General features: G+C 54.8%; 1 protein-coding gene across 1 annotated transcript; it reads right to left on the minus strand.

The window, feature by feature from the left end:
• Window positions 1-2,251: 2,251 nt before the first annotated feature.
• Window positions 2,252-4,197, minus strand: EGR4 (early growth response 4). The gene is made up of 2 exons (XM_075040486.1): window positions 4,059-4,197; window positions 2,252-3,724 (listed from the first exon to the last, which is right to left on the minus strand). The coding sequence occupies exons 1-2, from the start codon at window positions 4,195-4,197 to the stop codon at window positions 2,397-2,399; spliced, it is 1,467 nt and encodes a 488-aa protein (XP_074896587.1). The 3' UTR covers window positions 2,252-2,396.
• Between the last annotated feature and the right edge of the window lie 11,019 nt (window positions 4,198-15,216).

Genomic DNA, 15,216 nt, shown 5'->3' on the forward strand with positions numbered 1-15,216 from the left:
CCACGATGGGTGCCCCCTTCCCTCCCACCCTCCCTCGGCAGCGCCGGCCGGGGGAGCAGAGGGCGAACGCTTGAACCCGGGTGCCTTCGCAGAGCTTTCAGGCTCAGCATCAATAATAGATGCTCTTTCGGAGGGGTATTAATAAAGGCCTCATGCATCATGCATGGCCAGCGGCGCGGGGGAAAGCAGGGCTGTTTACTTGTGGAGAGGTGCCCAAAAGATGCCTCTTTCCAAAGGGAACCTGGGTGCTGAGGTTTTTATTAATCATATCTGGGGTGTCTCCACAGAAAAAGGTTTTTTATTTTTCTGGTGCCCGGGGTCATCTGCATCCCACGGAGTGGTCCTCGCTCAGGATCAGGCTCCCACACTCATGGGATGGTTCAGCTGCTGGGGCCAGTAGTGCTTGGGGCTAGTGGGTGCCCACCTGAGGGGCACGAGCACCCTTGGGTGCCGTCAGAGGTGTAAGCTCTTAGGGACAGGTCCGAGGGGACATTTAGGATTTCCCCCTTAACCATGGGGTCCTCCCACCCCATGGCAAGCTCAGTGTGGGGCAGTGGATTTTGCCAGGATAGCGGTATAAATGGGGCTTAACCCCAGGATGCTCCAGTCCCCATGTTGGCAAAGGGCTCGGGGACATGCGGGCACCTGGGGAAGGAGACTTCCCTCCTCCATAACACAGTTGGGGAGCAGATCCCCCTTCTCCAGAGCTGGTGGAGGGGACAAAATCTGCCAGAGAGAGCAGATTTGCAGCCATGCTCAGCATCCCTTCCCTGCCTCAGTTTCCCCCTCTGCAAGAAAAGGCCAATAATCCCCAAAACACCCGAGCATCGATGATGATCGCTGAATCCCAAGCCAAGGACATGCCTCTCCGTCCCCACTGCCCAGCTCCCTCCCTTCCCACAGGCACCTTCTCCCCCTGATTAATTAAAACCAAAGACCAGCGCGTCCCATCTGAGTGAGCAGCTCCTGTTAGAAGGACGAGATTTGGGGGATATATGGTTTTAGCTGATTTTTAACTGCTGGAGGAGGGAAGCTCTCCTATCAGCAGCACCTTCCAGGCTGCAAAATCTCCTCCTGAGCCATCCGGCTGCTGGCTGGTCCCAGGAGAAGAGAAATGGCACCTCTCGGCCGTCTAAAATGCCAAAAGGGAGGGAGCAAACAGCCCCCCCGGCTTCGCAGGGGGTCGCATCCTGCCTGCCTGCCTCTGCCTGATGGTGCCTGGATCTTCTCCAGCCCTGGGGACGCGCCAGGTTGAAGATGGGGAGCAGAGCTGTATTTCACCCCGTTTCTCGTAGGTGAAGCCTGCCAGGGCGCGTGGGGCATCCACACCCCACGGGGGACCAGGAACCCGGGGTGGGGGGCGTCTGGGCTGGGCTTTGGGGTCCCCACAGCGGACCCTGCAGCTCTGGATCCAAGTAGGGCAGATCCCTCCAGGGCTCAGTTCCATCGGAATAAACCCGGAGCCACGGCCTCCTTTTTGGAGGGGGACCCACTGACAGGTAGTGGGGATCCCTTCCCTGCTCTGTCCTGGGACAAGACCCTTCTCCCGGGATGAGCCACCCACCCTGGGGATTTGGGGATGCTCAGGAGGAGGGTTGCCAACCCACCCGCTGCACCGATTGATTTTTCTCTCCCTGCTAATTATTTAAGCACCTTTTTTTCCCCATATGTGGCAGCTAGAGGTCAAAAACGCAACAGAAATACCACTGGCGTCGGCTGCTATATGGGATTGAAAGGCAGAGAGCAATGCCAGCAAGGTCCTAGATTAGCTCAAATCTTTAATTAGAAAAATAGACACAATTTTCTAATATTCCTGATAGATTCTTTTTCTTTTTACAAACAGGAAAATAATAATAACGACGACAACATCACCTTTCCAAAGGGACCGTTAGGCACCGGTTGCCGGAGCCCGGCGGCATCTCTCTCTTTGGGGAGAAAGGACCGGTGCAGCCGCAGCCCCCGACCGTGCCGGCCGGTAAATAACCAGTCGGGAGCATCGTGTAAAGTGCTGGCAGGGGAAATCACAGTCAGGTCGCTACAAACGCAGGATGTCCGTGGGTTTGGGTATATAAAAAACCCCCATCTCGGTAGGGATTTCTTCCTGTACATGGTTTTTTCTTTCCCCTCCTTGGAATAGGAGCTATAAAAATGACTCAGTCCCTGCAGTTTGGAGACGGCTCCGGGCGGCCGGAGCTGCCATATCCCTTTTCCGCAGCCAGTGGTCCAGCGCCGCGGCATCGCCTCTGCCTCCCGCGTGCCCCTCTCCTCCCCGGCACGACCCGATCTGCCATCATCTTCTCCGGGGCCACCCCAGGAGGTTATTCCCACCCCGGCTCTCCCGTGAGATGCTCGGGGGACCTCGGGAAACGCCGTCTCCCAGCGCTCAGGTTGGGGTTTCACAGTGTCCCGAAGGAAAGACCCACCGAGAAGAACCCCAAACCTTTGAGCTTCTCCTCCGTCCGGGCTTTCTGCTTCAGGTGGACCTTGCTGTGACGCTTCTTCTCGTCGCTCCTGGCGAAGCGGCGGCCGCAGGTGTCGCAGGAGAAGGGCTTCTCGCCGGTGTGGGTGCGGATGTGGGTGGTGAGGTGGTCGCTGCGGCTGAAGTTCCTCAGGCAGATGCGGCACTGGAAGGGTTTGTGGCCCGTATGGATGCGGAGGTGCCTGTTGAGCTCATCCGAGCGGGCGAAGCTCCGGATGCAGTTCTCCACCGGGCAGGCGAAAGCCTTCTCGTGGGGTTTGGGGCAGAAGCATTTGGAAGAGCACTTGGTCCGGCGGGTCTTCTTCTTGGGCTCGGCCAAGGCAGGAGGGTTGGTGGGCAGCAGGGAAGGGATGGAGGAAGAAGTGGAGTGGCCCAAAAAGTCCGGGGCGGGGACGGAGGGCGAGGGGTGAGGATGGAGGAGCTCGGCAGAGCTCATCAGGCCCGGCAGGACTTCGGGCTGGGCCAAGGAGGCGTCGAACTCCGGCATTAACGGAGGAGGGAGGTTGTGGATCTTGGCGTCGGCAAAGTCCCCGCGGGCCGGGAAGTTTTCTGGCTCGCAGCCGAAGCCCAGATGGGTGCCGAAGCAGGCAGCATCCTCCGCCAGGCTGCCGAGCTCCGACTGGCAGCTGACCGACAAGACGCTCTCCATCTTGGAGCCCAGCGGGTGGAACAGCCCCTGGCCGCTCTCCCCAGCCGGGAAGGCTTCGGGAGAATGGTAGCCGGCGGGCAAGTAGGCCTGATGCTGGGTGACGGGCTCCCACTGGGCGCAGGAGGCTTTAAACTTGTCCAAGGGTGGGGAAGCAGAGGGCAGCTTGATGTCCTGCTTGTTATCCAGGAGCTTGGGCTGGAAGAAGCACTGCGAGGTGTTTCCTAAGGCGGGTTGTGCCTGGAGGGGTTGAGCCCCCTCCGTCGCGGGGAAGCCGCCGTAGCCCTGCTCCGGGAAAGGGGCTTGGGTGGATCCGTTCATTTCGGGCTGGCAGGCGGCGTAAAGGTCCAGCTGGCTCTGAGCCACCTCGGGGCAGGGGTAAAGAGCGTCCAGGTGCCTTTGGTGGCCCTCGGAGGAGGCGAAGGGGGAGATGCCCAGGATCCCCGACATCAGGTTGAAGAGGGATTCCTGGTCCTGGGGATGCTCCGGTACCGCCTTGATGAAGAAACTGCCGGTGTAGCTGAGCGAAGGGGAGGGCTGGCTGCCCAGCAGGGAGTAATCCACCGCCCCGCCGCTCATCGGGGTGCCCAGCAGCTCACCTGGGGACAAAGAGGGGGACGGTGGTTAGAGGGATGGAGGGATGCGGGGATGGGGGGGGGGGGGAGGAGATCGGGATACGGTGGAAGAGCGGGCGGCTGATGTTGCGTCACTGCGAGGTCCCCGGGAGTGCACAGGGAGCCCTGGGCTTCCCCGGCAGGACCCCCCAGGACCCCCCCCCTGGGCTACTGGGGGACTGTTGAACCCACAGCCAGGGGCTGGAAGCAGGCGGGGGGGGGGGGGGCAGAGGAGGGAAAGATGCCCGATTCCCGGCTGCAGCTATCACTCCCAACGGGGTCCCTCATCCCTGCCCGGCCCCCCCCCCCTTGCCCTTACCTCCTAGGAAATCGCCCTCAGCCAGAAGTTGCTGCTCAGGCTGCCCCAAGCCCTGCAGCTCTCCGGTTTTCATCTCGCAGCTCTCCTCGTACTTGGAGTAAAGCGGGTCCGGGCAAGAGAAATCCATAACGTTGAGCATCTCCCTTGGAGGCAGGGCCGGAGAAGAGCGGGGGGGGGCGGGCTGGGGCGAGCTGGGGGATGCTCAGGGCGAGCGGAGGGATGCTCAGGGCGACCTGGGGGGATGCTCAGGGCGAGCGGAGGGATGCTGCGGGGTGCCCGGACTGATCCGGGGGATGCTGCGGGGTGCCCGGGGTGATCCGGGGGATGCTGTGGGGTGCCGGGGGGGGTGCTGTGGGGTGCCGGGGGGTGCTCGGGGGGATGCGGGGGGTGCTCGGTGTAGATGCCGGGGACCGTTTGGTTGCTGCTCCGGGGTGTTTGGGGCAATCCGGGTGATGCTCGGGCTGGGTGCTGGGAGCGATCCGGGGGGGTGCTGTGCCCCGGGGATGGGTGGGGGGTGGGGGGCAGGTCCCGGGGGGTTTGGGGGGGCAGGCAGGGGCAGGCAGGGGCAGGCAGGAGCGGCAGCCCGTGCGGACGCCCGGCTCTCCCTCCCCGCCGCCCCCTTTATAGCTGCAGCGGGGCTGCTCCGACCTTCCGCCGCAGCCATTTCTGGAGTCCCCAGTGAGGCTGCCGTGACGTAAATGCCCATATATGGACTCAGGATGTAGGCTAGGGAGTCCCAATAAGGAAATCTCTCCCGTGACGCGCTGCCCCCCTCCCTCCCCCTCCCCCTCCCTTCCCCTCCCCCTTTTCTCTCCGTGTTTTTTTTGGTGTTTTTTTTTTTTTTTTTTTACCCCCCCCTTTTCCTTCCATCTTTTTTAACTAATAATCGCGATATTTTTAACAAATCGCTGCAGGGCCCGCGGTTGCTGCTGTGTGTGTGTACGTGCACAGCATCCCCCCCCCCCCAAACCCCCTGCAATCCTGCCCGCATCCCCCCCTGCATCGACGCACCCATGCACACGCGTGTGCACGGACACGCGTGTGCCAGCACAAGCGTGTGCACGCAGCCTTTGCTTTCCTCCAGGTTCAGATTTGCCCCTGCAGTTCCCACGGCTTGGCGGGGGGAAATGCTGGGCACCCCTCCGGATCCGACCCTTGCGCCGCAGGAATGCATCGGGGCTTTGGCTCCCCTCCCAACGTGGGCTGCTGTTCTTCCAGATTTACATCTCCCCAGGCTCTTATTCGCCTTATGCTATTTTTTCCCTGTGAATGCCTTTTGTTGCTCTTGTTCCTTCTAGAAGCGTGAAAGGTGCTGGGTTTGCTCTTCCCCTCCCTCCCTCCCCTCCTTTCCGTGCTTGATTTTGCAATACTTTCTGCTGGCATTTCGTATTTGCTTTGATTCGGAGCCGTGAAGTGGATGCCGGCTCCTCCTGCGATCAAGCAAGCGGCCAAAAAGAGAAGGCAAACGCCGCGGCCAGCTCCCTCGCCGCGTTTCAGTCATCCGAGTTCATGGCTCCCACCCAGGCCGGCGTGCGATAGGCACAGATTTGGGCTGGGAGAGGGCAGATCCATACTGCAAATCCCACTGGCTCGTCGAAGGGGGATGTTTTAAGAGCGGACTCAACGCGAGCAGTGATTTGGAAGGATCCTGGCAGTGCTTCCAGCCCCGCCGCAGTGCTCCGAGCATCCTCCCGACCCCCCCGCCAGCCGCTGCGGTGGGGTGAAACCTCCAGTGAAGCAAGGCTGGAGGCTGTTGCTTTCCCTGCTTGGTTGTTTGGAGATTTCCAAATTTCTGACATCAATTCGGAGCTGATCCTGGACGAGCGGCGATGCTTTGGGGAGCGGATTGCCACCAGCAACCAGCACACGCAGTTTGGATGGGTGGGAAGGTTCTTTCTGGGCAATCTGGCTGTTGGGTTCAGAGCCCGCTATAAAACACATCTATAAAAATATTTATGGGTACAAACCCACCGTTTCTCTGTGCAAGGCAGCCGATGAGAAGGTTACCTCCGCGACGGGGTCCGTAGGAGAAAGCTGTGGGGTACAAAGGAGCTAGAAAGGAGGAGGGGACCTCTCCCCGGCCCCCCTACCTTCGTGTTTTCCCTGCCTCCATGTGCTTACAGCCCTTGCTGGAAGGCCAGATTCCACTGGGGACGTGCAGCAGTGCCCACATCCACGTCCACGAGGCCAAGCGATGCTCGAGCCAGGGCACAGTGGCTGAAGCGGGGCCCTGCTCCGGTGCTATTCCTGGCTCCAGCAATGACTCACTGCGCTACCTTGGGCAAATCACTCTGAAATGTGTCTAGCAGCGCTTCCCCACGTTGGGGGCAGGCTGTTCATCGTTGCCTCTGCAAAAATGCACTGAGATTGCTGGCGAAGAGGTGCAAAGAAGCATTAAGCCTGGCTGGTGATTCATGGAGTGTCAGGGAATGAGCTGTGAGGTTCACGTTGGAAATAAAAGAGGGGATGGAGAGAGATCCAGAAAATTATCAGAGTGTGGAAATGGTGAGTGGGATCCAATTATTCACCATTTCTCATCTCACAGGAGCTGGGGGGAGCCCAGTGCAGTAGCCAGAAAATGGGTTTCAGGCAAACCAAAGGCAATACTCACCCCTGCAGCGCTTGATGAAACTGGAACTCAGCCCTTCAGGACATCATGGGGACCAAGATGACAAACAGGTTCAAAATAGTCCATCTGTGGCTACTAAACACATCCCCAACCTGCTGCTTAGGGGAACTGCTGGATGCCGGTGGGATACGACTAAGGGATGGACCTCAGAGTCCTTGCTCTCTTCTTCACCTCTCCTTGGCTGCATTAGATGGACCCATCAGGTCTTGGTCACTCTTATTTTATTTGGCTGTGCCATATTTTAACTGGGGTGTCAGGCTTCAGGGTGTGTTGGACCTCCAGTCTCTGAGCTGGAGTCCAGCTCCTCGCTCTCACCTGCTGCCATGCACATCCCTGGGACAACTGCTGCCAGGACAAGCAGCTCTCCTTTTCTCCTGGAGATGGAAAAAAACCGTCCCACCTTTTATATGACACCAGCCTAACATGGCACGGGAAGGTCCCCTGCTACCGCCGTGGGGCAGAGGCAGCTCTCATAAAACTCTCTTCATCCTCAGAGATGACCCTAAAATAGTGGCGACATTTCAGTTCCCCAGACAAGAAAATAAACAATTATTGCGTGGTTTATATACGCCTCGTCTGCCTGGGAGAGTGCTGCTGACTATACAGGGGTGGCTCTATAGGTACTCTAATGTGCCCTCTTCCTCTGGATGAATGCTTTTTTCTTTTAAGCCTGAGAAAAAGAGAGACCTACTTATATTAAAAAACCAGTCTGAAGTGACCCTCTTGGATGGCAGTTGCCATGGGAGGAGTGTGGCTGTGTTAGCTCCGACCGTGGAGGTGACACCACGCATGAGGTAATGGGAAAACGTGACCACGACTAAAGCCAAGCTCCGGGACCAGGTGCTGGCACAGCGTTTCCCTTCCCAGAAGGGGCACTTGGCTGGCGAGGAGGCGGGATAGCCTTCCTGGGGTGAAATGTGTCGTCATAAAAATACAGGGAGGAAATCCGTGCAGCGGCCAGGTCCCCCCCCCCCCGCCACACACGGGCACCCCGGGGAGGTACCGGAGCTCAGGCTTTGCCCCAATTTTTGGGTCCTCTCTCTCTTTCTCTGGTCCCTGAGATGCTGCGGGAAGCTTTGCTTATGGTCTTTAAGAGCTGAAGCGGTTTGGAAAGCCGCTGTGGCAGCCCTGCCTGTGTCCACAGGGCATCTCGCAGCAAAGGTTCACCCAAGCAGAAAGGGCTTCGGGCTCCTGCTCCCTCCGTGCACCCTCCGTGCAGTGGGAGCATCCTTGGGGCAGCAAATGATGACCCCAAAGGAAGGAGCGGTTTTCCTCCAGCGATGCTGGGAGCCCGAAAGTCATCTCTGAACTTTCCGTCAGGGCACAGGTCGCTCAGCCCCAAGCTCACCCCCAAACTCGCCCAGGATCGCAGCCCTCCACGCGTGCCGCAGCGAGCAGGCTGCCAGCCCGGGACTCCCCCAGTCACTTGCCATCTGGAACCGGCTGGCACAAGCCACCGTCCCCGGTTGCCTGCCCATCTCCACCAGCCAGGGTGAGCACTTGCTTGGCGAGCTCCTTGCTGGCTCCTGCTGATCCACCCAGATGTTTCCCCCGCAGAGCCGGGGGCCGGCTTGGTCACCTTTCTGCTGACCACCCTGCCACGCCGCGTGCGATCCATTGAAACGACACATCAGCCTTCCTTCCCCTCCAGTTTCCCAGTCTGCGCTCTCAGTTGGGGTTATAGGATGGAAATCAAGCCTTAATTCTTGGCTTTGTCCCCTGGTTTTCATCTCTGGGGGCTTGGTTTGGGGTCTTCCCTAGAGTCTGGGGAGATTTTGGTAGGGGGTTGGATGCATCCAGGACTCCCAGTCCTGTTTAAGGGAGAAGCTGACATGGAAAGGAGGCAAATCATCCTCTTCCTCCTGCTTTGCCTTGCCATGAGCCAGCAAGGAGCTGGGGGAAGGTCTGGGGAGCATCTTCCCTACCGCAGCATGCAGGCTGGGCAGGAGGAGGCAGCTCCAGAGCCGCCGGCGAGGGTGGAGATGGACAGCACTGATCTGTGGCTGGAATTCATTTTTCCAAAGGGATGGGATGAGTATCGGTTCATGGCAATACTACTTTGGCAGCCGAACTTGGGCCTGTGTGCCCGAAGCCAACAGATATCTAGGGAAAAGTGTAATTTCCACGTCTTCTCCAAGCTCCAAGTATTCATGGCTTATGTACCTTCTGCATTTGACCTGATGCCCTATATTTAACAGTCCTTAGCGGATTTTTCCACTGTCTGATTCCTTTATGGACCCTTAGCATTCCTTGTACTGTGAGATGAACTAAGTTTTAGGTGAAGAAATCTCTCTTTCTGTTTGTTTGGAGTGTGCCCACCGCCTCCACGCTTGCAGCTTCAGAAGAGCCTCCGAGCAACTGGGTGTGCGTGCGATAAATCTGCCGGCTGCTCACACGGGGCGACGAATTTCCTCCTCCTGGTGATCAAAAACTCTCTGTGGTGATGGGTATAGCTGGGAAATTCCCTGCCGGTAACGCTAACCTCTTCCAAGGGCTTCTCTCGTGGATGAGAAAGTGGCTCCATTGACTCTGAGCTGTTGGTCCTCAATATACAAGAAGATGCTTCTGTGATTCAAAAGTGGTTTGGTATTTTTTTTTTTCCTGGAAGCTGGGGGAAAGACAACAGCCCTGCAGCACTGCTTGCCTCCCCTTGCTCCCCAGCATTTCCATCTTTTATGGCCAACAATGTCCCTTGCGTTTTCTGCTTGTGGTTCAGGTTTGCTCTGCAGATGGGGCTGAGCAGCAGATGGAATTGGGTATTTTAAAGAAATCCCCCTGGGAAGTGCTGCTGCTTCCCCCCATGGCGTGTTAGGGGCAGGGACAGAGGTGGGCACCCAAAGGGGCAGCTGCCCTGCCAGCACCCATGGCTCAGAAGCTGCTGTCTGGGTGAGCAGGAGCTGCTGGCACCATCCTGTGCCCTGCACAAACCCCTGTGAATTACCTTTCATGACCCCCATCTTCTGGAGGCAGAGCACCTCCTTTAAACCACCCCCCACCAAAAAACACACCAAAAGCCAACCACAAAGCCCAGATTCTGTTATAAACCACCCCAAAACTCCCTCCACCAGGCCTCTGAGATGGAAAAGGGAGAGGCATCCCAAAATCTTGACGCTGGCAAGGGACTTCGCGGGGTGGGAGGCGGACGGCACGATGCGGCGCAGCAGTGTTTCCTCCTGGGATGCCCACCGGAGATAGCGCGGGGATGGGTCACAGCCCAACCGCTGGATCTCATCTCTTTTGCCCTCCATCTCCCTCTCCGATCATTCCAACCATCTCCCCTTCCAGGAAAACTTCTAGAATACATTCGCTCTGCATTTCCATGGCAACTGGCACGCGACCAGCGGTGCTGTCTCCGCTCCCGAACCTATTCCTGGCGCCGTAGAGAGGATGCTCGTGTGACACAGGAGACAACCCGGAGAGGTCGAGAAGAAGATCACCACCACCTCCCGGCCGTGCCACCAGCCCCGGGACGGTGGCAAAGGGATGCTCTGAGGACCTTTGCCGAAAAGCATCTTTCCTCAGGCATGCCCGGGCGGCCTCAGCGGATTTAAGCAGCACGTGAGGCTCTATGAAATGCCTGCCAAAAGGGGCTTTTTGTTTTTTTTTTTTTTTTCTTTTTTAATTACCGGGGCACGAGGGAGAGGAATCGCTGGCTGGAATTTCAGAGCCTGGGCACAGCGGGAGGTCGGGGCGGATGGCTATCTCGCTCCAGGTTTTATGTTGCTGCACATCACCATATTCTCTGGGTGCTCAGCTAGCGATAACAGCTCCTCCTGCCCTTAAAATTTACGGATCGCTTCTCCTACATCCTTGCTTTTTTATCACAAGCAGCTGAGCTTTGGGGTAAAATCCCCCCAATTTCGCTGCTACCTGCAGTTTAGCCGAGGGGAATTACAGCCTGGGAACGACTGCATACGGGGATGGCAGAGCAGCTTGCCAAAGCGGAGAGGTCGCTGCAGCGCCTGCAATCACATCGCCTCCTAAAAATAGGCTCTAGTCAGAAATAATCTTCATCTCCTGCTCCCCCCTGCCCCCCGAATAATAAAATCAAACCCAATACTAAAGGCAAAGTGCTAATGCCATGAGCTCTCGGAGATGCCGGTGGTGAGCAGAAGTGGTATTTCTATTCTCTCCTTCATCACGCGTCCTAATCACAATATTTTTAGCATGTGATTTTGCATGCGTTGGTCAGGGGCAGAAAGTCTAATTGGGATCAGTATAAGCACAGGGCTGAGGCTGGGGCTGTTAGGAACACAATGATTTGGCTGTAATAAAGTAATAAAGCCAGGAGGGGACAATTTTCTCAACTTCTTTCCAAATTCGCATTTTTTTCTAAGAGTCTGTCTGCCTTGATGTATCGACTGGGAAGCTGCAAGTGTTTCCAAGCAAGCTTGCCTTTCAGTTTGAATGAAAGGTTTCACTGAGCCCCAGATAAGCCTTTCGCCACTCATTCTCACACTGGTTTTAATCACCTCTAAAGAAATTATGTGTATTTTTAAATAAAGCATTCTTTAAACCAAATTACCGGGCTGTTTTATTTAGAAAAAGCCTGAAGCAAAACATTTGGACTTTTATTTTTTAGTTTGCAGGGGGCTTTGAACAGGAGCTCGAGCTCCAAAACGAGCCCTGAGCATCTTTACTCTCTGTCGTCATTAGGCTGCAAGACATCTCAACCCCCATCGCAGATGAAAACCAAGAGGGTTGTTTGTCTTCTCTAGGCTCCTTCGGCTCCGCTCGCCGTGGTCCCGCAGCCCGGGCAGGTTTCGTTAGGGCAAGCAGAGGCTTGCCTGGCACCCAGCACCCTCGGGGCTCCGGCTTCGCAAGCGATACGGTGGAGGCATGCTGGGGACGCGTGCCCCGAATAAGACGCAAACAAATGTTGGCCGCTTTATTGCTGGTGTCATCGACCCGAAAGAGAGCTGCCTTGCAATCAGATAAAGGCGTTCGTTACCAAACCATTAGAATAAAATCCCTTTCGAGAAGGACAGGTGAGAAAAGCTAAGCTGGCTGGAGAGGGAGGAGAGCGTTTCTTTCCCAGGGAAAGGAAGAAAGCCTCGAGGTTGCTTTGCCTCCAACCATCCCTCCCTCCCCAGGCAGCCGGCTGGTTTCAAGACCCAGTTTCCCAGTGCCCACAGGGATTACTGGGAACTGGGATTCAACCCTGGGAATGGGCAGGGGGCTTCCTCGAGAGTCTCAGAGTTAAAAGAGCTGTTTTTGTACTCGCCGGTGCAAAGTGAATTGGCCAAGGATGTTGCAGAGAGTCTGTTGCGGAGACTGGAGCTAAATCCAAGCTCCCTGCAGCCCGTGTTACTTTTCCAACCACCTACTGCAATTCGTGCCCATGAACCTTGCTCAATTACTTACCCCTCTGATTGCAAAGATGGGGGGACACACACCTGGCCCGGTGCCTGCTCAGAGAGGAATTTATCTGACAGCTTTTCATTTGTGAGTGTTATATGCTTCCTTAACCAGCTCACTGCTCCTTTTCAGGAAAGTTTCCAAGAATCCGGAGAGACGGTCTCCGGAATCATTAATCAGAGCAGCATGAAGATTTATTAACTCTCCTCGCCATGAAATAAAACCATCAGCCTCCAAAGTCAGTTTTCTATGCCATCAATTCTTCCTCCCAAGTAAATTTAAAGGCTGTCACTGTCAGCTGCTAAAGAAGGCAAATCCATCTATCAAGTTCTGATTTGTTGCTTGTGGTTACAGTATCGTGATCTCGACTCATATCCAAAATACAAGAGTGAAGTGATAGCAGTCCTTTTTTTGCCATTAGTAATAATTATGTTAATAAAACTTAATGATATTCATGCCAAAGGTTGGAAGCGTGTGGAAATTCATGGAACTCTTCAAATTAACTGCTCTGGTCTCTCAGCATACAATTAGGAAAACGATTAAATATAGTATGGTATGTAAATTAATACAAGTTATATCTATTATATAGTTCCGCTAAGAGAGCAGCATTTGCCATCTTGCAGGAATCAGGGTGCCCAACCCACGTGTAAATGCAAAAAGTGTCAGTCTAAAATGTATATGCTAGAGTGCATTTTTTACCCCAAAGTACCATGGGAGAATGCTGATTTTACCTACTCTTAAAAATGTCTTAAACTGCATTTTGCAGCCAATTGTCCTTCCAGAACCTGGAAGGACATACCGCGGGAACAGGAGTGCAGGTTGTCTTGGAGCAGGGACGTCCCACTTGCAGTCTATGGGACGTGCCCAACCATCCTAAAGAACTCACCCAATGCTGCAGGCTCTGTGGCACCCCGTATTCCTGCAGCCCCAGCGCATCCAGCACGGGACCAAACGTAACTGCTATGGGACAGGTTTGCAGCCAGCTGTTCTTCCAGGACTCTCCTCTCTTTGCAGAAAACTTGGCCAAGAGGTGCAAAGAATTAAATAACTCTACAAGAAAGTGTTAGTAGAAAACACCGGCGTGCCTCCTTGCTCAGTGCCCAGAGCAATGCCGGATGGAGACGGTGGGAATCCCGCATTACTCCAAAAGGACAGAGCAGGGCTTGGCCCACTCTGGCTCACTGACAAATACAAATAAATATAACTGGCATGAAGCATAATCTGCCTGCCAGGACAGTGCAATGTCTCCATAGAAACCCCTGACAAGAGAACCTGACGCTAATTTAACGATGGCAGGAATAATGCTGTAGCCTGTTGCTGTTGTAAACTTCCTCGTTTGAGCTCTCTCTTTTTTTTTTTTTAAAGGAAATTGGGATGTAATCGCTGGAGACGACACCGGATGCAAAGCAAGGGACGGACACGGCGTCTCTGGTGTTGTGACAGCTAGTGATGACAGATGCATGCTCAGCTCGCACTGATTTCTCCTTCACTGCTCCAGTTCACAACTAAAAATAAGTAGAAGAAGGAGCTGAGTCTGTTTCAAGGAATTGTGGGGCAATAGATAAATAAAAATAAAAAGCAATGTTCCTGAGTGGAGACATTTCTAAAGCTAGATCACCTCCTTCAGTGCTGGCCCTTTAAACTTCTGCCCAGGAAAAATCACCAAATCAATGTGTTCCTGTGAAAAATAAACATTCCCTTCCCATACTGCCAGGAAAAATACTCAGAGATGAGGATGCAGTCAGAACTGTGGACCCAAAGTGTTCAGGAAACACAAAGGTGACTCCCCAGATTGCTAGATCGGTATATAGAGAAAAAATTCGGATTTCTTCTTTTTTTTAAATATGCTTTCCACCTTCAGGTCTCGAGGTAGTGCTCGCACTTGCCTCTGACCGCTGTGATTGCAAGAATCTAGGTTAGAGAGCACCTACACACCTAACCGAGGTTATATTTTAACTGGGAAATCCTCTGGAAGTCCTGAGTCTGGTCTCTCCCACCCTTTGGGTCCATTCCAGCTCGGTATCAAGGCAAACCTTGGGCATGCACTGACCTAATCCTCTTCTCTTCAGCCCCTGAGCCTGGGTACACCAGAAAGGATACTGAGCTGCGGTGAGCTCTGACTACTCAGTTTAGGTGTTTGGAGGGGGGAGATCAGGATCCCATGATAAAAAAAAAAATAAAATACAGCGAGTTCAGTTGAATATTTGGGCAATTTTAATTGCACCTGGAATTAGCAGCTTTTCCTACCAGCTGAATAGTGAGATTTGAGCTCCCAATCAAACATTTAATTGCCCCAATTTAGCTGGGGGGCATCCCTCCCCCAGCAGGTCAGGACCCCACTCCCTCCGCAACCTTTCAGTCTCTGCTAATTAGACTAGGTTAATTTTGTGCCTCGATCACGCCTCGGCTCCCTGATGGGAAAAGACCTGGTTATACATCATCCCTCCATGCCCTGGTCCCCTATAGAGAGGAAAAGCCCGTAGGTGCTCCACAGCCAGGTTACCCAGTCCGACTGCCTGAGGCTCGGGGACTCCAGAGACGACTCGCATGACACTCATTAGTGAATTAAACATGCCTGGGAACTGGGGCACCGAGGCCGGCTGGTTAACGAACTCCTTAGCCTTCAAAACAGGGGGGGCTTCCTGGGAACGGTCCCTGGCCCAGCTCCCAACCTGTGCTAACTCAGAGAGGAGCCAAAACCGGGACGATTTGTTTGATTGTTGTTTCCTGTGTTAATAAAACTGAGCAGAAGGGAAGAGCGGAGCTACAGCCCTGCAATTCCTTTGAGACCAGGCTGGGAAATGTTACTGCTTACTGTAACGTAGAGAAGATGAAGCAATTGCCAGGTGGCCCCGGAGGCTGGGGGTGGATTTGCCATCATAACAATAATGACCTCATGCAGAGGAATGTTGCGAGATTTAATTCTTTAATGCTCGAGAAGTGTTTTAGAAGGGACTACGAGGTGAAAATCCTCTGCCCAAGGTCACGTACGCCGTCAGTCACCTGCAGAGCCGTAACTAAGAGGACTCGAGGAGCAAGACCTGGCTTCTTTAGGAGCCTGCTGGTGGGAATTTTGCTGTTGACTTCAAGGGTACCAACATTTCTGGTAGGTTTCCGCCCTACCTCAGACTTTACACACACACAGATGTTTGGTGCTCTATATGGTTTTGT

This window comes from Buteo buteo, chromosome 1 (genome assembly GCF_964188355.1).
Source record: "Buteo buteo chromosome 1, bButBut1.hap1.1, whole genome shotgun sequence".
Lineage (NCBI taxonomy): Eukaryota > Metazoa > Chordata > Aves > Accipitriformes > Accipitridae > Buteo > Buteo buteo.

What these genes read in the sequence shown, in the direction of transcription:
- EGR4 (XM_075040486.1), bottom strand. Translation starts at nt 4,197, where the DNA reads ATGCTCAACGTTATGGATTTCTCTTGCCCGGACCCGCTTTACTCCAAG. An exon ending in TGAGGGCGATTTCCTAGGAG is followed by an intron (nt 3,725 to 4,058) that starts GTAAGGGCAAGG and finishes CTTTGTCCCCAG; the next exon opens with GTGAGCTGCTGGGCACCCCG.